Here is a 22251-nt window from a genome sequence, read left to right on the forward strand (position 1 = left end):
ATTTTCTTTGGATGCCAAAACAATTCAAAGTTGGTCGTGTAGAGGTAAAATCATGTTAGTAAAAATAATTTATCAGGAAGATGTTTTTTTGTCTCTCTTCTGATATTTAGACATGTCTGCACGTCTGGTATATCTTATCCACATTCGTGCGACTTGACATGTGCAGTCACGGCCGCCGCGATAAGATTTACAGTGGGCTGCGGAGATAACTGACCCCCCTGCTAACAAGTTTATATGCAGGGTGATCATTAGATATGCTGGTTTTCCTTACAAACTCAAACTTTAATCAATATTTTGATATCCCAAATACGTGACTGATACTAAAGTGCAGAGCTTAGTGACCTTCCTCCCTCACTATCAGGCAGGGCAAGAGCGCAGAACAAATACTATAGCTGGTGGTAAAATATAGCTAGCTGTTAAACACCGCTATCAGTTTGCACAGAACTCGCAAATGTTGACTTTACCATTCTGAATTTCACAACAGTGAGAAAGTAGTAAGATTAAGATTAGGTCGGTCAAGTGCATGTATTATCTATAAGTGTTTACCAAAATAAACTAAACCGATATATGACAGATGCATGTCATTGATTATTCAAATCTAGCGCGATGTCTTTTACCACGCTGAAACTTCTGGTAATTTATCTCGCAAATTGACAGACGGATTTCACGGCGATAAGTGATAAAACGCAAGTTTCGTATCTGTGTTGTTTATCGTTTAACTTGATCAATAGTGTCGACCGTGAAAAAAACTTTCCGCGGTTAAATAAAACCGTGTGAGTTATTAATAGTCTAATAGCATACAATGCGATCATTGAGATGCTATATATTTATACAAAACAGACACGCTTGTATCTGTTTCACACGCGATGTATGTGGGGAACGGCATGTGTTGTGTGTGTTTATTTTATGGTATACTCGAGGAAAATTTGGCACGAAGCGCGGCGCCGAAATAAACGTGGCGATCCCAGGCAAATGAGTTCATTCAGTATTTTTTTTTTTGGATTATTATTGTGTGGAGTTATGAAAATCTGTTGTCTAAATTATTTTGGTCTTTTATATTATCACATATTAATAGTTAACAGATTGGTTAACGTTATTGGTGTCTCTATTATATGTATTATGACTGATCGAACCTAGTCATGGTATAATAATATACTCCGCCTGGTACTCTCTTCCCGTCTTTTCTAGGTCACCTGACTGACACAAGCCTACGTCATCATGCGACAGCGCTATATGATAATATGCGATAGCGCTATATATAGCGGCCATGTTATTGTGACGTAGGCCTGTGTCACTGTGGGAAGAGAAGACCATGTTTTATTAGACTATGAACCTAGTTCAATAATAGTTTTCACTTGTTGAGTAATAGTTGTCGCGGTGTCAGAGACAGGTCTTAATACAAGTTCACAAGGTCCTAAATATAAGTTTGACGAATCAAGCATTGATAAAAAAACATAAAATCGTATAATTTGTATTTAACTCGAAATTATTCGGGAGAGAAATTTAACGATCGTGTGCGATACAAATATTTCATTAAAAATATTATACGCATCTCTATTTTTGGCATTTAGGTCATTAAAAAAATGTTTAGTTTGGAAAATCAATTTTGTCAACAAAACAAGGCAGCAAGATTTGGATAACGTAAGGCGCAGTCTCTCGCACCCTTTTCATAAATTTTGGTATTTACTGTTCAGACGTAAAATGGCATAAATGAAATGTTTAGTAGACTCACCAATCCATGAGCTTTGCTCATATGTGATGTTAGGGTGTTCGTGTGTGTACTGGGGCAGCAGAACCGCGGAGAAGCCTTGGCAGAACCCCACCGATATGTTGATGGACTGTGCCGCCAGTGCCGCCAATACCTGGAACGTTATGATCGCCTGGTCAATATTGTTGATTATCTCGAGCTAAAGAAGTATTTCGGGACGGGACAAGACATTGATGGAACAAATTTACCAGGCTTCTGCAAGCCAAAGTCCAGTTTTTGAAAAAATGTTTTTTTTTAATGGTAACTTCGTTAAAGTAGACAAAACAATTTTCATTTATATTTTATTTATGTTCGAAGTTTTTTTTTGCAAGAAAGAGTAACCGTCAATATCAAATGATATTTTGTTCACAACTTTACAGCACCTTATTGCTGTGAGGCAGTATTCAAACCTTGACCTCCGGCTTAGAACATTGACATGACTAGTCTAATAACCGTAAAATCATTTTACCATTGACATTGAAAGGTTAAGAAACCAAACAGACCGTTTTTTTCATGAAAAACTGACAATACAATTGTCGCGTTCACAGTTTGTCGCACATCGACAAACGGTAATAGTCGCTAACGACAGGTAAATGGGAGAGCATCCGCGAATTACACGGAAATTGTCCTATCAACCGTTTTTCCATTTTGCGCCCAAATACCAATTAGGTATAGTTGTTGGTGTACAGTGTGATAGCGCAGACTGCGCAAGTGTTATTTAACGTGATAATTTCATAGAAGATTTGCGTTTAAAATAACACTTACACAGTCTATCAAAATCGCTACCAACTTAGCTTGGTCTAGGTAACTGTAACTGTCATAGTATCTACGGTATAAAATAAAATAAAGCATGTAACATGATATGCTCCAAGCCGGCTTCTGTACTAATCATCATACCAACTAACTAATCTAATCATGATAATCATTAATAATAAACCAACGTGACTACCGACTTGTTATGTTATGTTCCTACTTAAGTACCTTCGTAGCTCGTTTGTTTTTATACTCGTAGCGCCCGGCGTAGAGTATCGTAGCCGTAGAGGTCGCTTGTAACCAAATATGTTCTTCACTAGACACATTTGGATATATATAGCAACAAGTCGAGAGAACAATAAAAACATTGTATGGGAAGTTTTTGTAATCTAATGGTCATTGCCTCGCTAATAATGGCTATTAATGCGAGCGTTCGCAATATACCTATCTACAATATCAACACAATTTTCAAAATATGAATTGGATAAAATTGAAATAAAATATCTTGGAAGATCGTTTGAATATTTTACTTACTTCAAACATTTCTTTGAGTAATGGTATCATGGTATCAACGTTTAGATAATTACACACTGGACGTTTCGTTCGACACTTGACCATTCACAGAGGTGAATGTTTGAAAACAGAATCATTTCGATTTCTTTTGTCTATTTTTACAAATCGTCCGCCCCCGCGAAACGTGAGCGCGAAACATCGCGCGAGAGTCGCACAAAAGCACGTGGTATTAGTCTAGTGTGAAAAATAACTGCTGTGCCAAAAAGAAAATATCTATGTAGCTAATACTTTTACTGCGGGCATAACCATTGAAGTATAAAAAAACTCTTCAATGTTTGATAAGCGACGAGCCATTTACAAAAACATAACCCATCACTAATATATTAAAAATAGGTCGCCGACACCCATTAACCTGTTTTGTTTTTATTATTACTGGAAAAAGTAGTCCCCTTGAAAGTAATAACATAACTTACAGCGCTTTTTCATAAAGAATTGATGGTTTAAGGTGACGGTTGCGCGCAGAAACAACAAGTAACTAATCAACAACAATTTTTCCATAAAATTACAATGTTATTAGCATTTCTTCGCATGGGAAGCTGTGACAATGGGAAGATAGATGATAAGATAATTTGCTGACAACCCGTCAGCAAATTATGCTGAGTCGTTTTCGCGTTTGCGTTTACTCCTGGCGTTTATGCGGTCCTGGTAATTTATGGAGAAATGTTATGGAAAAAGCAGCATTTTTTGTTTTTTTTGCAGTACACAAAAACATCTGTCAACGTAGAATCACGCTTAACGTTCACTTTATTAAATCACTTGAGTTTGCGTTTAGTTTAGGTACTAACTCTATGCGTTTATGCCGTCGCCGAAGAAACTTATTGAAAGTTGAAAGTGCAACTCTAAATCGGATCATATAGTGTCACTTTTAGTTATTATTTTAAAAACATTTCAGAACAAATAGTAAAAGCCACTTAAGAATTAATTATCTATTATCTGTACGTCATTATCGCCAACAGTTTGCACTTCATATCATTCATGTGTTTTTCTTAATGAGCTCGCAGCAATTAAGTGAATAGTGCCGAGTGGGTGGTAAAGCTGAGTAATGGTATATAAGCGTGCGCTCGCGCAGGCGGAACGGGCGCTGTAAACACTGTTTATGTCGCCTGATTGCCGGATGCGCTGTAAATGCGCGGAAAATTTTCAAAATGGCGGGGTTGGGCGAGAAGACGTTGGAATCTATCATATGTTTAAGTTTAGAGATTTCGAGAAGATACATGACTGAAATTTCAATTAAAAAAAAAACGATACATTACTGAAATGTCTAGTAGAATGTCTAGAACAATTTTTAGTTGTGAGGGTCTAACACTTCTATCCCAAATTAAAAATAGTTACAGAACAAATATGAAAATATGTATATTTTTTGATTCAAACTTCAAAGTAGGGTAGGGTGGTCTAAGACTGCGCGGTCGATAAGAATGCGCATACGTCATAACTTAGATTCAAAGTGAAGCTCGTGGCTAACTTCAGTGCTGTTTTGAAGTGTATTGGCACCCGTTATTGCTCCAGGAATTAATTTAGATTACTGTGAAAATACGACACTCTAGGTAAGTTTGAAGTTTTTATCACACTTTGATCTTATTTTTCTTCAATTTAAATTTATTGTCACTAAATAGACTTAAGTAAATTAAAAGATGAGATGTTGAATTTGCATCGCGTATGCGAAGGCGCGTTTGACTGGGAGCCGTTAGTTCACGTCATTTTGCATAGATGGCGTTACCTGTATGCTTTAGTGAAAATGAAGGAATGTGTAAGAATGCGCATGGTACGACCGTATAAAAATGCGCACGCAGTCTTGCACATCCATTTCCACATTAATGTGAAAAATGGCTCTGAAATACCCCAGGACTTTATAACTGTATTCCAAATGCGTAAAACCTTCAAACCAGCTTGTCTCAAAGCTGCAAACCCCGCATGTGATCCTGAAAGTTGTATAACTACATGAATATCGCCTTATAATCCTGAGGTACTCACTGAAGCTGATTTCTTGGGTAATTCTATACCCGATATTATAGAACGATAAAACGAGGCTGATTTTGCTGAAGGCAAAGAAACACATCAAGCGCAATTTACAAGCCAAGATATGTTGTTGTTAATCATGTTGACCCTCTTGGATATGCCCGTGATGTGGCAAGATCTATAAAGATCCTATTACTGAATACTGGATCGCGTGTGTCACTTGTAATGAATGGTGGCATAAACAATGCACAGCGTACACGGGTGCTGCCGACTTTGCTTTTGACTTAAGTAAATAATTATAGCCTTTTTGGGTACCGCGCATTCTTACCCTACCCGCGCAGACTTACACATCATGCTGCGCATTCTTACAACACAGGTAGTGTAAGAATGCGCATTTCTCATTTTTCAATTATGCTCTAATATATCAATATTGGTTGATCTCATTTACAAAAAGTGTTTAAAATTATGTTGTCTTGTTATTAGGGAAGAATATAACAAAAGTTGATTTCATTTATTACCGTTTGTTTTTATTTTATCACGTCTCAAACCTTAAGTGCGCAGTCTTAGACCACCCTACCCTACATATTCAGTTTCAAACACACACGGATACATTCACGGACAGCAAACTGCTAGGTGAGTTCTCCGTTCGTAGGCGCTTTTCGCTATATACGGTTTTTCCCATGTTAACGGCTAAGCTCGTAGCGCGCATAGCTCGTGGTCGCATTTAATGTAACGTAAAAAAAATGTTCAACATGTAATGTAGAAGCTGCGAAAATAAAACTAACTTTAAGTCATTAAATGTATGCAATGAAATACCTACATAGGTAGGTGCTTGCAACTGTCAGTAATCTTCCTTATTCTAGATATGAGTACGTATACATATTCTTATGTGTCTCAATGCTATTTATATATGTTTCAATAATCTGGAAAAGATTTTATTAGTACTTAAGCTATTTACTAGGTAAAATTGGACTAAATTGGTATATTTTGATAATAATGAGTTCTATGAATCGATTTTATCAGGCTCGTACATATGACTTGGTAATGTATATTTTACGAAACAAAGGCATCGCGAATTTTAGTTAATGATCCGCAGTTAATGGATGTGATGTACTTAATTAACTCCGTCAGTCGATAAGGGCCGACTTATGACACGTTCTCACTGCTAATGAGTGCAGTGCAGCAATCAACGTAAAACATTTGGCACTATCAAAATTATTAAAACGTTATCGTTTCGTTAAAATGATTTTCAACGACGAATAATTTACATTTAATCCCGAATATACAAAAAACCGGATAAGTACGAGTCGGACTCGCCCACCGAGGGTTCCGTACTTTTAGTATTTGTTGTTATAGCGGCAAAAGAAATACATCATGTGTGAAAACTTCAACTGTCTAGCTATCACGGTTCATGAAATACAGCCTTGTGATAGACAGACAGTCGGACAGTGGAGTCTTAGAAATAGGGTCCCGTTTTTACCCTTTGGGTACGGAACCCTAAAAAACAGCGTATAGACTGAGATTACTTAATCTATGCTATGGTTGGACGAACTTTTAAGACGAGCTAACTGAAGCGTGAGGATGGTGGGTGGACTTCAGCGATTTCAACTAAATATTTATAAACATAATTATTGTACCTTCTGCATGTGTACCTCAGAAACGCTACAACGAGATATTTAACAAAAAAGGTCCACCCGCCATTCTGACGTCAGGATGGCGGGTGGACCTATGAATCTTGCATTTTGCCGCACTAAAAGTATGCAGTTATATTGTACCTTCCGTGTACAGTCGACGTCAAATTTCATGTCATTTGTTTATTATTTTAATAAGATTATATCTAAAGAAATACGTCGTTTTCGACCCATTGACTCATTCATCATTAAAAGCATAGGATAATTATAGCATTATGGAAAACGATTGAAATCAATTTCATGACAATTGTTAATATATTAAAATAAACAATATTTTATTGTGTACTTTAGTAGGTCATACTCGTGGAAATTGTAAATGGTTTTCTCTTATATTTGATACGCATGTAAATAACCCGATAATATGAAACGTAAGGTATAGTTGTAAACAATACCCTATTACTCATAGGTACCTCAACCATCGCTGAATAAATATAAGTAGTTGGACTAGCCCGCGATTTCGTCTGCATGGAGGGATTATAATGATGATGATGATTGATAAAAACTCTCCTATGTCCTTCCCCGGTCCTATCTCATATCTCATCTAAATTATTCGCTCATTAATCAGTCACTCGCCTTCCGGACATTGCTATAACTCTCAAATGGCCTTTAACGCTCAACAGTTAAATGCGACCAAAGCATCGGTAGTTTGCATTAGGCACTTACTTAAAGCCTATTGGGGCCTTAAAAGCGTGACAAAAGTGTGAAATAGTACTTAGTAACTGAGCCAAAGATTTGATTTATATAGGTACCTATTACCTAACTACCTACGTAAATTACGTTTGTTGCGAACTTACTATTGTAATGAAAGATCGTAAAGTTCGATAGTAATATTCGGAATGACAGCTGTCAATATTTAACGCCAGGTAGGTCATTATTTTGTAAAATTTATATGTAGGATGATCACAAATGTATTATTAAGGGTTTAACTATAAGAAGATAAAGAAAACTCGCCGTCACTAATTTAGTAATAAATAGCGTGCTTGCTTGTTTCACTTGCGTTCACGTTGGTGATAATCGTTAGTGAAAAGCGCCAAACGAAACTCAATTAGTCACGTGAGTTTTTGTACTCTCTGTCATTCCGATACATTTTTATTTTCGTTAATATGAATAATTTGGCGTTTGTCCCTTCGCATGTAAATTAAAAATAACTAAAATTTTGCTATAAGGATGGAAATGGGCTTAAGTATAATGGCTCATCTACACGATGGGCCAACGCCGGCCACTCCAAGGGACGCATTTATGCGTTAGAGGGAGCAAGTGATATTGCTATCTCCTTCTACCGCATCGCATCCCTTGGAGTTGCCGGCGTTGGCCCATCGTGTAGAGCAGCCATAATATGGGTTAAAGTATAACAGGGTGTCGATACAACGTTTTACAAGTAAAATTGCGCATGATAATACTGTCTGTTAAGTCTGGAAGTTTAATACATTGAAGCTTACCTGAGAACTGATTTTAGAAGCAGAGGCCATCACACATATTAGTATCGCTTTTACATTGCAAACAAATGAACAAAACTGAACCATAGGTGGCCACAGGTTTAACTCCTAAAAAAAATTGTACTGGCGTGATCCTTAGCTAAGAGATTTTTCGCACGGCAAGAACGGCTAAGCACACACTTCGGCATTCGTCACTACCGCGTCCTGTCGCTCTTATATCTGACCGAACTGACGTGCTAGTACCTACTCGTTCGATCGTATTTCATATCGCGATTGTCGCGGATCATTCGATACAGATTTAAGTTTCGCTAGATCTGCCATTCTTATTCGTGTGTTCGCGTAGCCCGCAGGGTTTTCCCTGGTGCTTCAAATCAATAGGTTAAAAATGCAAACAAGTTTTATAAAAAAATATATAAAAAACTCAGTATTTTCTGTGATCATAAACATCGTATTTTTATAGTTTGATGTTGCCAGATCCTTTCACTGTAGATTAAGAGCGTATTCACATTATCCGATCGGATATTGGATACGAATACAATAATGCAACAAGTAAAAAAGGGCCTCTTATATTTTTTTATACATTTTTGTTTGTTCAAAAGACTTGATAACATAAGGCATTTTCTAGCAGCTATTTTCCTCCAAAGGTTATCCGATATCCGATATCGGATCAGATTATGTGAGAACGTTCTAATACCTCTGCAAAAAAATTGTTTCTATGTATTTTTATAACTATCAATTATGTTCGAAGAAAAATCTACGGAAGCGGAAATGCGGCTACATTTCTGAATGATACGAGTATGTCAATATGACATGCTTTATTCCAGACCTACTTCATATTTACTTGGCCTGCCAATAGACAGCCTTGGTTGCAAAATGTATTTTGTTTATTGATATTACTATCAATAAACATTAGACCATATGGTCTAGTCATTAGGATTGTTAAGAATGTTATCATCTAAATTGAGAATGAAACGTATATGCGACCGCTTCCAATGATGAATGATGTCAATAAACGCCGGGCAGGTGTATTTTTTTTTTGTTTTTAGCAGGTGACATTTAAAATTATCAGCCTCCAAATTGGTTTTATATATGTTTAATCTAGTTTATATATGTTGAATTTCCATAATGCTCTCACCATTAAGGAAATTTCTAGACGACCATTAAGCCTAGTACTAATTGGTCCTAGCAGCTAAACTGGTGGTCCTGCCTTCAAATCAAAATGAGGGACTTATATTTGTGATGGGTCTCGATTTTTAAGTCGTAATATTTTATATACTTACATATGTTTCTATATACCTACCTATAAGTACGTATGCACTATGCTCTGCTGTTAGTACCTACCCATAGTACATTTATTATGACAGTTCACACTTTGTCATTGCAAATGGCATGCATAGTTAGCAATGCAATTCTAGCTTCACAAGACTAAAGCGATAATTAAGACATCTGACTATCTTTTAATTTTAAATAGCATGACATGTTTTATTTTGTAAAATCTAGAATGTAATAGACTGGAAGTACCAGGCGATCATAAGTCGGAAGGATATGTCATGTGGTCGCGGCGCACCTTGACCGTGCCGTTCACCGCCTTCACCTCTGTTCAAGCTTTACGAGAACTCACACGCTCCACATACACACAATCGATTGACATCATCTAGAATAATCGCTACTTATATGTTACAATCATAGATATGGCGGTTGGCGCTTACGCTATTATTAACGCCGCTCCAATATTATTGCGGCGGCCGTAAGGTACCCTTGCCATCACATACCTTTATTATTTCATATCGAGTGCATCTCTAATTTCCCGAATCGCGCCGCTATAAGGTCGCCACTGACGAGCCTTCCAACAGTCCAAATAGCGTGGCTGCAATCCAAAATCGGTGCGTGAATGTCAAAAACGTACAATGTTTAATATTAGGATGCCGTCCATTTGGATGAATCCATTGTAACGGCATCCATTTGGAAGGCTCGTCAGTGATCTGCTTTAAATGTATCTGTTATCTAGGATCGGAAGTACCAGTCAAAACTGCAGAGGCCGTTGAACCAAGCTGTCATTAACTCATCATATGTAAATATGTATATTATATGTAAATAGAAGGCGGTTTCTATCGCGTAGGTATAGTCAGCCAGAGCCAAGAAACTGGTCTAACACTTTTCGACTCTATCATCTGATTGATAGAGTCGAAAAGTGGTAGACCACTTTCTTGGCTGACCGTACCTACACAGACTAGGTAGTGTTTATTAGCCGATTACGGCGAATCAAAAGGATATGTTTAGCCGGTGTATAGTCGCCATTTAGATTAACACAGCGGTCGGCAACCTTTTAGCAGCCAAGGGCCAAATAGTAGTTACCGAAGTTGACGCGGGCCGCACTTTGTTAATATTTATGACGGGCCGCTTGTTGCAGACCGCTGGACTAACACAAACCGTACCTCTGTCTGCATATAGAGTCTGTGTAGAAAAATAAGAGTCGTGGAGATGTATGGGGCCCAATACATTTCATAACTCTTCTCTCTGCGCCAAGTCTGCAGTAATTTTGCACAACCTACCTATTACACACATATACACTTATACAGTATTCGTTTTTACAGTAGGTACAGTAAAAAGTATGAACACTTCTCATTTCAAAAACTATAATAATTTTCCTCTATATATAAGTATAAGAAAACTTAAGCTTATTATATCATGATTATTATCTGTGCAACAATTGATTCATTATTATGTCATAGTTATATAACGTAAGATTATTAAATATACGTCGTAGTTTATTAGTGTTACATCTGTATTTTAATATCTAATAATTACAATATGGGTTAAGTGGATTGTCGCTTGCGAATGTGGTGAATCATACATACCTATGCATAACATTAAAGTTGATCGTACCTACTTATACGCCAAAATATTGAATTGATATTTGCATGTGATTGTGAATTTTATCAAATGGGAATGCACTTATTTTTTGGAAACCCTGTGTATTAAATATAGTAGCCCTATATTTAATACATAAGTGGCGTCTCGCAAAAATAGCTCTTTAGCATATTAGTAGATACCGGAAATTGATATGGTATAACGCACACTTAAAGGGCCGCCATTGTGACTCGATGTTTCCGCTTCCGCTCGCCAATTAATTAATGTTCGCCACACTTTACTTTACCGGCCGTGATTGAACGATAACTGCACGACAATCGGTGAGTAGCGGCTAAAAGGCCTAAGATACACTTGTAATTCTTACTTACGCAAGTAGGGACACAGCTATACTAAATGAGAGATGAATATCGTTATCTCATTTTAACAAATGGCTTTGTCTCTGCTCTACTTAGTAAAACTTACAATTGGAGGTATCTAACTAAGGCCTAAGATTTGTGGCTTTTTAATTGACTATCTAAGGCAAAGCAAAAGGAGGTTTATGTTTTTAAACAGCATCAGGTGATGGGGATATATATATGTAGGTATGTATGAAATAATGTATGTTCATGTGTGCTCTCATAACTTCTAAAGTATTAAGTTAGTACTCATTAATAATTTAGACAAATGAAGGTGTCATTTGAATAGTCGTGATTGTTTTTTTTTTTATTGTCAGCTGGTTGTAGGCTATACATAACGTCACATTCGATTGATCCAAATTACTTTATCGAAGAAGCGTGGAAAATAGATGAATTTAAATTGTATAACTATAATTACTAATTATTAATTAGTCACAAGATTACATACAATCTGAGTATAGCGTACAGCGTAGCGTATCAAATAGCTTTGTATAATACATCATTTTTATGTTAATCAAAAAAAGCTACGCAATACGATGTAAACATAAACAAACGTAACGTCACAAATGTTAATTGATACAATTATGATCTTTGTTTTGTTTTAATGTAGGTGTAGGTACATAAATTGTCATATTTTGCTATGAGCTCAAAGATTATTATATGAAGATGTGAGACATTAAACACCATAGTCCATAACATACAATGTCCTTAATTCCCAGAAATTAAATGAAAGCTATGTGATCTGTTAGTGCTTTAATTTGTCCCTGTTTGAGTTCTCTGAATTTGAGTTCAAAAGAATTATTAAATTGGCCAATCGTACTAAAGTTTAATTTAAATGTAATATTATAATTTATAGTAGTTACTTGCGACTGCCTATCGCCGCCGCCGGGTACTGATGGCCTACCGCGAACCACGTTCGACGTGTTGCCTCTTTGTTGCACTTGTAAACTCGTTCGTAAGTGTGACAGGGAGGCAACACGTCGAACGTGGTTCGCGGTAGGCCCTCTGCACTCACGATGTAAAGTGTCATTCTATGGAACGTGCTAACTATAAACAAAAGTCACTAGTAATTCATAATTTTTGACAGTTTCAATATGGCGGTTTGTTTACATAGTTATCAAGTTTCATAGAATGACACTTTAGATCGATATTGCAGTGCGGTAATACTTAAGTAGAAACGTGTGTCGGATTGTGAGTCTAATTATCGCCTGTGTGAGTACCTTCTTGTGATAATTGGTGGAAAATTACGTAACCATTGCAATCTTTTCTTACGCTGCAGAAAGTGCAATACATGTTTATTTTGAATGATTTGCGAACTTGCGACAGGAAATGACTATCGGTCCAATTCAAACTTTAAGATACGTCAAATATACGATATGGATTTGATATTTCAATGTCAAAGTGACGTTTATTCTTCAAACATAAAAGGCACTTTTGACGATGACATCTAATCCATGTCGTATCTAGAGGTAATATTTGCCGTAGGTATCTCAAAGTTAGAATCGGGCAGTTTAACAAATATTGTTTTAGTGCATTAATACAGGGTGTCCCAGAATTCGACGTCAAGCCGTAAACGGATGATAGACCAAGTCATAACAGTTATCATAAAAATACAAAAAAAAATCCAACTCATGTTCTTTAAAAATTATGGTCACTTTAAAAATTCACTAAAAAATCCACACCCTGTAATTATTCAAGATTACACAATAATAAAAAAAATTAGAATAAATTATGGAACTTGTAGTAACAAGAGTTAAAGAACCATTACAGGGTGTGGATTTTTTAGTGAATTTTTAAAGTGACCATAATTTTTAAAGAACATGAGTTGGATTTTTTTTTTTGTATTTTTATGATAACTGTTATGACTTGGTCTATCATCCGTTTACGGCTTGACGTCGATTTCTGGGACACCCTGTATAAGATACAAATCAGGATATATTTTTTGTTTGTCAGTATAGCTTCTTGTGCATTGACCTTATGAGTACAAAGACCTGTTTGAAATTATAATTCGGATATTTCGGTTGTTAGTTAGTGTTTTGGTAATTAAGTGACGTTTCAATTCTAGAATTTACTAATTGTGATTAACCAGTAATAGTAGCGTTGTAAAATAACAAAATTTAAGATAATGGGTCAATCACAAAACTGTGTTCGCGTCTCTCCTGTAGACATGCACAAAAGTTAAGGGCTATAAAGATAAACTATTGCCCGTAGGAGGGAAATCTTGTCGCGAATTGTACATTTTTCTCTCCTGTGGGTAATAGTTAACAGCTTGTGGGCATGTAGGTAATGATTTTATCATACTTCCAAATAAAAAGTACCTTTTCATGTGGATTAGGGTTAAATAATTAACTTGAATAGCCCTTTGCTTTCGTGTATGTTTACAGGAAAGACGCGAACAGTTTTGTGATTGACCCTAATACATTAACAAATGTTGGTTGGTTTGAGAAGTACAGCCTACAGTTTAAATTTTTGCTCGTGTTACAGGCCTCACCCGGTAGTTCAGTGGAGTGGTCAGTTAGTCTCTATTTCAATTTCTTCCAAATTCATCCTGACCTGTATTCATCATCATCTTCATTAATCTAAAAATATCCTCAAACATTTAAAAATGTCCACAAACATTTAAAAATATTTACAGACATTTAAAAATATCCACAAACATTTAAAAATATCTACCAACATTTCATTGAACATGATCTTGATCTTGAACGCTACGATCGCCCATCGAGGAAGGTCGAGTTTCATCATTAGGGCTGGGCTGATTTAGACGGCGCGCGAATTCGTATGTGATTTTAGTTACATTGCGGAAGTTGAATGCGAGTTCTCGCATCATCTAAATGAGCCCTTAAATATACGACATTTAGGGTTCCGTACCCAAAGGGTAAAACGGGATCTTATTAACTAAGACTCCACAGTCCGACTCTGTCACAGGCTGTACCTATTGTATCTCATGTCATGTGTATTTATGTTGCCGCTATAACAATTAACAAATACTAAAAAGTACCACAGTTTTATTGCGGTACAATACTTAATGTTTGGTATAAAACTGTGGAACGGCTCATAATAGTAGAAAGTATTCGCCGTTTCTGGCCCCGCCTCTCAGTGGCCGATACTGACCCCAGGGCCGGGCCACCGCCCCTGCCGAACCTAAAAAAAAAAAAAAAAAAAAAAAAAAAAAAAAAAAAAAAAAAAAAAAAAAAAAAAAAAAAAAAAAGCCCCCTATTTGAATTGATTGCGCTAGGTCCCAGCAGTGCCCGGCGCCTCCTTCAGGGACTTACGAAATACGCTAATTCAACAATGCACCTTGTTCACCACGGTAACAATAGGCTTATCGACCCTTTTCTATTGTTCGATCTCGACTCGGGCGCGCTATTGTGTTACCGAGCATACTACCTGCCTGGACCCTTTCCTTAACCCACCGACGTCTCCATTCATGCCTTCTTTGTGTGTATACTGTAGGTGTTTGTGATAGGTATTTTGCAATAGGTATTAGCGACAGCTATTTGCAATAGGTATTAGCGATAGGTACTTATTTGTGATACATAGGTACTCTAACTATCAACTCTAATAACCCGCATTATCTTATTACCTCTTGGAACTATTTCGATTTATAAGGAATACAGTTCTAACCTTCTTCTGACGTAGAATTTACACTAGTAATCATTTGGCAGCCTAAACTAACCTTAACCTTTTACCACACCTAACTTATTCTTCGAAAACCTAACCTAAACCTAACTTAACCAAACCTAACTTATTCTTCGAAAACCTTCTCATTTCAAACTAACCTGCTTTCACCTAGTCTTCCGATATAAAGTAAACTCGTAGTTACTTGTTTCTTTCTATTATTTAAAAAAATAACGAGGCGTGTGAGGCATTTCTTGTGCACTTGTTTTCATTGTTATAACAGCTTAATTGCTTTATTGATAGACGTCTATTATATTTTATGCTGACAATGGATTTATTGTTTCCTATACCTATTCTTTTATAATTTGAGTTTGAGTAAAGAGAACGTCTGTTTAGATGAACTTGTTGAGACATGTTACTTTGAGTGATTTAAAAAAAGAACGAGACGTGTCAACTGGTTTCAACATGATTTAGTCTAATACATCAACATTTCTTGTGCGTTGCTATTCATTGTTATAACAGCATAACTGCTTTATTGGTAGACATCTATTATATTTTATACTGACAATGGATTTATTGTTTCATATTATGCTTTTGAATTTGGATTTGAGTAACGCGTCTGTTTAGATAAACTTGTTGAGACATGTTACTTTGTGTGATTTTAAAAAAAGAACGAGACGTGTCAACTGGTTTCAACATGATTTAGTCTAATACGTCAACATTTTTGTACGTTGCTATTCATTGTTATAACAGCATAATTGCTTTATTGGTAGACATCTATTATATTTTATACTGACAATGGATTTATTGTTTCCTATTATGCTTTTGAATTTGGGCTTTAGTAAAGAGAGCGTGTATTAGATGAACTTGTTGAGACATGATTTTAACGGTACTGTACCCTGGTCATAGTGACACGGTATAAAAGCCGAAGAGAAATGAGTTTGAGTAAGTATTACCGTCGTGGCAGTCCTCTGTATCAGAGCTCCTTGTATCTATTGCAGTATATAGAAATATAGTGTTAATTCAACAGTGAAGTGTTTAAGTGTTTATAGAAAGACCCAACAATGGATGTAAGTATGTCTTTTATTACCGTAACTTACTTTGTTTTGTTTTCACTTGTGTTCTTTGTGTTTTAATTATCAAGTGTAGACAGTGTGTAAATTATTGTTTTATATTGTTTCAGTTCACTGAAAATACTTTCAAGAACTATTACTACCCGGATAATAATAAAGACGAATCAAGCGATGAAGAGGGTACGCTTGGTTTCAAAGTTAAACAAGCCATCGCAAAGAAACGTTCAGGAAACAATATCGATAGTTTCTTTGAACGACCTAAAAAGCAACCCAAAATTGTGAAACGGTCTTCGAATGTGAGCAAAAGTTCACCAGACGGTGTTGCAAACTTATCATCCGGACAAGACGACGGGGCGTATGCATCACATTTGATTAAAATCGAGATATATGATATGCAAACAATTAAAAACGTCCCACCCATGGAACACTGGAAGCATGCGGACTTCAGATTGAAATATTTTGCGTTGGAAGACGATTTGGAGCTACAAAATACGCGAAATATTATTTATAACATAACAAAGCAATTAGCTTCTAAGGACAGTAGTGTGAAATATTTTATAGATAATAAGAAACAGTGATAGTTATAATTATTAATGATAGTGTTAACGTATTTCTCATTTTTTACCTCTTAAGTACATTTTCCATGTAACAGATTATTTTTATTGTATCACATTACAACAAGTTTTAATTTAAACTTCTCACTTGTAAAGGTCACAGTCCCCACTCTTAGAAATCTTATATGTGTAGTCAACTATTTAAATGAAAGAAAGCATTGTATGATTTCTCATTTCATAATGGACTCTTTGAGCTGTGATGTCTACGATCTTGAACTTATCAGACTCTGTGAAGAAATAGAAGAAAATGAAGATTTATGCGAGGCTGCCCGTCTTGTGAGCCAACTTCATCGAGAGGCGTAAGTAAAAATATTCCTGTTCATACATGTTTATAACTCTTAATCGGTACCTGTTTAACAAAGGATGGGTCCCTAACTTGTTGTGACCTGAACTTATTGTTAGGATAAACGTGGGGTGGGAGAGGACTGGTTATATAAGCGGGGTATCTCGAGTTCATATCATTCAGTGTTTTGGTGCCGTGCTTGTATTGTGATATCCTTTTCCATAATGGTGTTTACTTATTATCATATTGGTCTCACCTTGCCTCGTGATAAGATTGAGGAATTAAGTAAAGAATTTATTGTATCATATTTTCATAGAAATATAAGAATGTGGTACATTTCAAACAAATTACCTCACTCGTTACTGGAAGATTCTGATATTATACCGTATTATACACCATGTGATGGGCATATAAAAAATTCCAAGGGGAATACTGAGTCATCAGATGTGATTGATGGAGTTTTGATGATGCAAGCCTATTGTCAGCAGTGTCGAAAAGACTTACGTTAGTATATACAACCAACCATTTTAGTAATTATTTTTATTTTATCTCACATTAAGATATTTATGTTTATTTTGTGTTGTTATAGATCTTCTCAAATAGGACGGGGAGTAAAAAGGACAGCTGCAGTTTTGGAGACTGAAGAATTCTTATTGAAGAAAAACCGTCCAGCAGCTGCTGAACCTGTCGCATCAACATCATCCGAACCAGTTCCCAATGTCATTGTGAGTACAAATAATAATCATGAAATTGAATGTTCTGTGTGTAATAAGTTTGTCTCTAAAAGATATTTTAAAAATCATTTAAATAGTAATCTTCACAAAAATAATGTTTTAAGGGCTGACATTGAATGGGTTAATGTTCAGTTAATTGAAAATGCTTTTAAGAATAGGGTGGCCACTTACAGAATACTATTAAATGAAAATGTTCACCAACCATTTACTCCCGAATCTATTTTACTAGGAAATAAAGATAAAATCTTTGCATTATTGGATCGTTCCCTCACTGATCACCATGCTTTAAAAGTAAACTTTATTTTAAATGCGGATTTTACTCAAGAGACCAAACAAGTAAATAATACATTTGATTTCCAATTATGTAACAATGTAGTTGATATTAGTAGCGACAAAGATGAGATTTTCGAGTCAGTTGTTAAAGATATATTAACAAAATTATTTAACTTTGAGAGAAAAGATAGTGGATGGAGTTTAGTAAAATTTAACTATCTAGATGTCAATGTAAACAAATTTAATCCATTGCGTGGTTCTTCCTTTATCGAATTACCACGTGATATTCAGAACAGAAAGGCAGTTATTAATGTAAAAAATAGTGATCATGAATGTTTTAAATGGGCTGTATTGTCAGGCTTGTATCCACCTACAAGTCATCGTTCAAACACAACGAAATCGTATATAGCGCATAAAAATAAATTAAATTTTGGAAATTTAACTTTCCCACTTAAAGTTGGAGATATTCAGAAATTTGAAAAAATGAATGATATAAGTATAAACGTTTTTGGTCTTGAATACAATTCGAAAAGTAAAATACATGACGTAGTAGGCCCATTACACTTAACAAAGTGCAAAAAAGCTACCCACTTGAACTTATTGTACATATCCAAAGACAGTAAGGGGCATTATTGCTATATCAAAAATTTATCTAGGTTAGTATCTAAACAATTATCAAATACACAGCATGCCGCACATATTTGTGATGGTTGTTTGTCGAAATTTACAACTCGCGACCATTTAATGAATCATCAAAGAAACGATTGTTTCCATGTTTGTACACATTTACCTTCAGAACAGGATAAAAAGAAAAACTGGTTCAATGAAAACGTTCCCTCCAATATACTTACTTTCGATAATTATGAACGTAAATTAAGGGTACCTTTTGTTATTTATGCTGATTTCGAGGCCTTTCTAAACCCGATTCAAACAGGTAAAATTAATCCTACTACATCCTCAACAACAAATGTACAAAAACATGAGGTATATAGTTTTGGATACTACATTAAATGTTCTTATAATGATAAATTATCAGTGTACAGAACATATAAAGGCAAAAATTGCACCCAGGAATTTATGAAGTATATGGAACAAGACTTAAAGGCCATTTGTAGGAGAAATACTTTTGTAAAAACTCCATTGCCTTTATCTAACGCAAATAATGTGCATATTTCTCAGAGTAGTACATGTTATATTTGTGATAAAAATTTAAACGAGGATTCAGTCATTTCCTATAATTACCATACCGGTCTTTATGAAGGAGTGGCACATAAATTTTGTTCTGAAAAATATAGGGCACCTAATTTTGTACCTGTATTTTTCCATAATTTGTGTAACTATGATAGTCATTTTATAGTGCATGGGCTTGGTTTGGTGGAAGGCGACATTGAACTGATTCCAGAGAACAAAGAGAAATACATTTCATTTTCTAAGAGCTTGCAAATAAATAATCGCACAGTTAAATTGAGATTTGTTGATTCACTTAAATTTATGTCCAGTAGTCTTGACAAATTGGCAAAAAATTTGTTGCCTGAACAATTTCATGAATTAAAATTGAATTTTTCATGCGAGGAGGATTTTAAACGCTTATTACGAAAGGGTGTATATCCCTATGAACACATGTCATCATACGATTCTTTAAACTTAACAGCTCTTCCCTCTAAAGATGATTTCTTTAGTTCCTTGTCTGATAGTCACATCTCAGAGGAGGATTATGATCACGCAAAAGATGTTTGGTCTCATTTTCAATGCAAAAATATGGGTGATTATTCTGATTTATATTTAAAAACTGATGTTTTATTACTAACTGATATATTTGAAAATTTTAGAAACCTTTGTCTTAAGACGTATGGATTAGACCCCGCTCATTATTATACTGCTCCGGGATTAAGTTGGGATGCAATGTTAAGAACTACAAAAATAAAACTAGAACTCCTAACTGATATCGATAAAATAGCTTTTATAGCGAAAAATATTCGAGGTGGCATATCACAATGTAGTAATAGATATGCGAAGGCTAATAATATATTTTTGTCAGATTATAATCAAAATATCCCATCGTCATTTCTTATGTACTTTGATGCAAATAACCTTTACGGGTGGGCTATGTCTCAATGTCTTCCTACCGGTAAATTTGAATGGGTAAATACAGATACTGACTTTAATATATCTGATGACGCTGAACATGGATTAATTTTAGAAGTTGATCTCGAATACCCTAACGAGTTGCATGACTCTCATTCAGATTTACCATTCTGTCCTGAAAACGTTTGTTTGGGTAATTCCAAAGAAAAAAAATTAATTCCTAATTTAAATAAAAAAACGAATTATGTCATTCACTATAGAAATCTAAAACAGTGTTTAAAAAATGGTTTGAAATTGAGTAAAATCCATCGCATTCTTAAATTTCAGCAGTCTATGTGGTTAAAAAGTTACATAGATTTGAACACCCACATGCGATCACAGGCATCATCTGATTTTGAAAAAGATTTCTTTAAACTAATGAATAATTCCGTGTTCGGTAAGACCATGGAAAATGTTGCAAAACGTGTAAATGTCAAATTATTAAATAACTGGGAAAATCGAGGAAAAACGCAGGGGGTTCAATCTTTGATAGCGAAACCTGAGTTCCATAGTTTATCCATATTCTCTGAGAATTTAGTAGCCGTTCAGTTGAATAAAACTAGAATATTTTATAATAAACCGATTTATTTGGGATTTTGCGTATTAGATATATCAAAAACTTTGATGTATGACTTTCACTACAGCTACATGAAAACCAAATATCCAGACAATCTTAAGCTTCTTTATACAGATACTGATAGCTTAGTATATCAAATTTTCACGGAAAATTATTACGCAGATATAAAATCAGATCTTAATTTATATTTTGATACATCTGACTATCCTCCTAACAATAAATATGATTTGCCGTTAATAAATAAAAAGCGATTAGGGTTTTTCAAAGATGAAAATAATGGTAGAATTTTAAAAGAATTCGTAGGTCTGAGGTCTAAAATGTATACCTTAGATGTTGAAAAATATGACGAGAATGATGAGAAAACTGAAAAATACGGTGTTTTATCAAAAGCCAAAGGAGTCAATAAATGTGTTACAAAAAAATTTACTCTTGACAATTACAAAACGTGTTTATTTAATAAAAATTTGCAACGCGCTCAAATGCTAAGATTTAAGTCTATAAAACATATAATATTCACTCAAAAAATAAATAAAATATCATTATCGCATGAAGATACAAAACGATACTTATTAGAAAACTCTTCTGACACTCTTGCGTGGGGTCATTATAAAATACCGCAATAATTAAAAAGTTTCAAAGTTGTAATTTAATCACACAGAACATTCGAATTCCAAATTATTGTTTGTACATTGTATATTTTTAAGATATTACTTGTAAACATGTAAACAAAAATGTATGAATTTTATTTTATTGTATCTTTTAAGGTAATTTTGTAAATAAGAAACAAAAAAAATTGATGTTAAAAGTGTGATTATATATAATAAATTATTTTTTTTACGTAATACTTTTGTTTTTTTCTACTATATCTGAGTTGTTTAAATAGTAATCGTCTTTCTGAATATTACCATTTAAAGTCCATCCGTTAACATATCAACACTCACCCACACACAAACACACACATACACATTGATTACGATATTTAATAATGATTCACTTTTATCATCCTTTCACCACCATTGTCGCAGGTCCTAGTGGCTGTGGTAAAACTCAATTTGTCACAAACTTTTTGAATAACTCCAAAGAGATATGTAATGTTGAATTTGATGAAATTATTTGGTGTTATGATGAAATGCAACCTCTCTACAATCTGGAAAATGTAAATTATAGTCAAGGAATACCAGATTTTTCAATTTTTGATGGGAAGAAACCTAAACTTATTATAGATGATTTGATGAGAGAATCAGATGGACGAATCGTTGACATTTTTACGAAAGGTAGTCATCATAGAAACTTAAGTGTTTTTTATATTACACAAAACATATTTCATCAAGGTCGAGGTCAACGTGATATTTCATTGAATACAAGCTACATTGTATTTTTTAAAAATCCCAGGGATAAAACTCAAATACGCTACCTGTCACGACAAGTTTACCCAGAAAACTCAAAGTTTGTGGACGAAGCCTACAAAGATGCTACAAAGGATGCTCATGGTTACCTCATGATTGACCTGAAACAAAATACAAATGACAT

General features: G+C 35.0%; 2 protein-coding genes across 4 annotated transcripts in view; one reads left to right on the top strand and one right to left on the bottom strand.

The window, feature by feature from the left end:
• Positions 1-22251, top strand: part of LOC134670633 (neurobeachin) — a 604515-nt gene that overhangs the window by 518908 nt on the left and 63356 nt on the right. The window lies entirely within an intron of this gene.
• The window catches only part of LOC134670648 (facilitated trehalose transporter Tret1-2 homolog), a 59172-nt gene that overhangs the window by 2344 nt on the left and 34577 nt on the right, over positions 1-22251 (bottom strand). For all 3 annotated transcript variants that reach the window (XM_063528458.1, XM_063528459.1, XM_063528460.1), the window contains exon 3: positions 1733-1862. In XM_063528458.1, coding sequence (XP_063384528.1) covers positions 1733-1862 — 130 coding nt within the window. The remainder of the gene's footprint in view (positions 1-1732; positions 1863-22251) is intronic.

Source organism: Cydia fagiglandana, chromosome 14 (assembly GCF_963556715.1).
Source record: "Cydia fagiglandana chromosome 14, ilCydFagi1.1, whole genome shotgun sequence".
Lineage (NCBI taxonomy): Eukaryota > Metazoa > Arthropoda > Insecta > Lepidoptera > Tortricidae > Cydia > Cydia fagiglandana.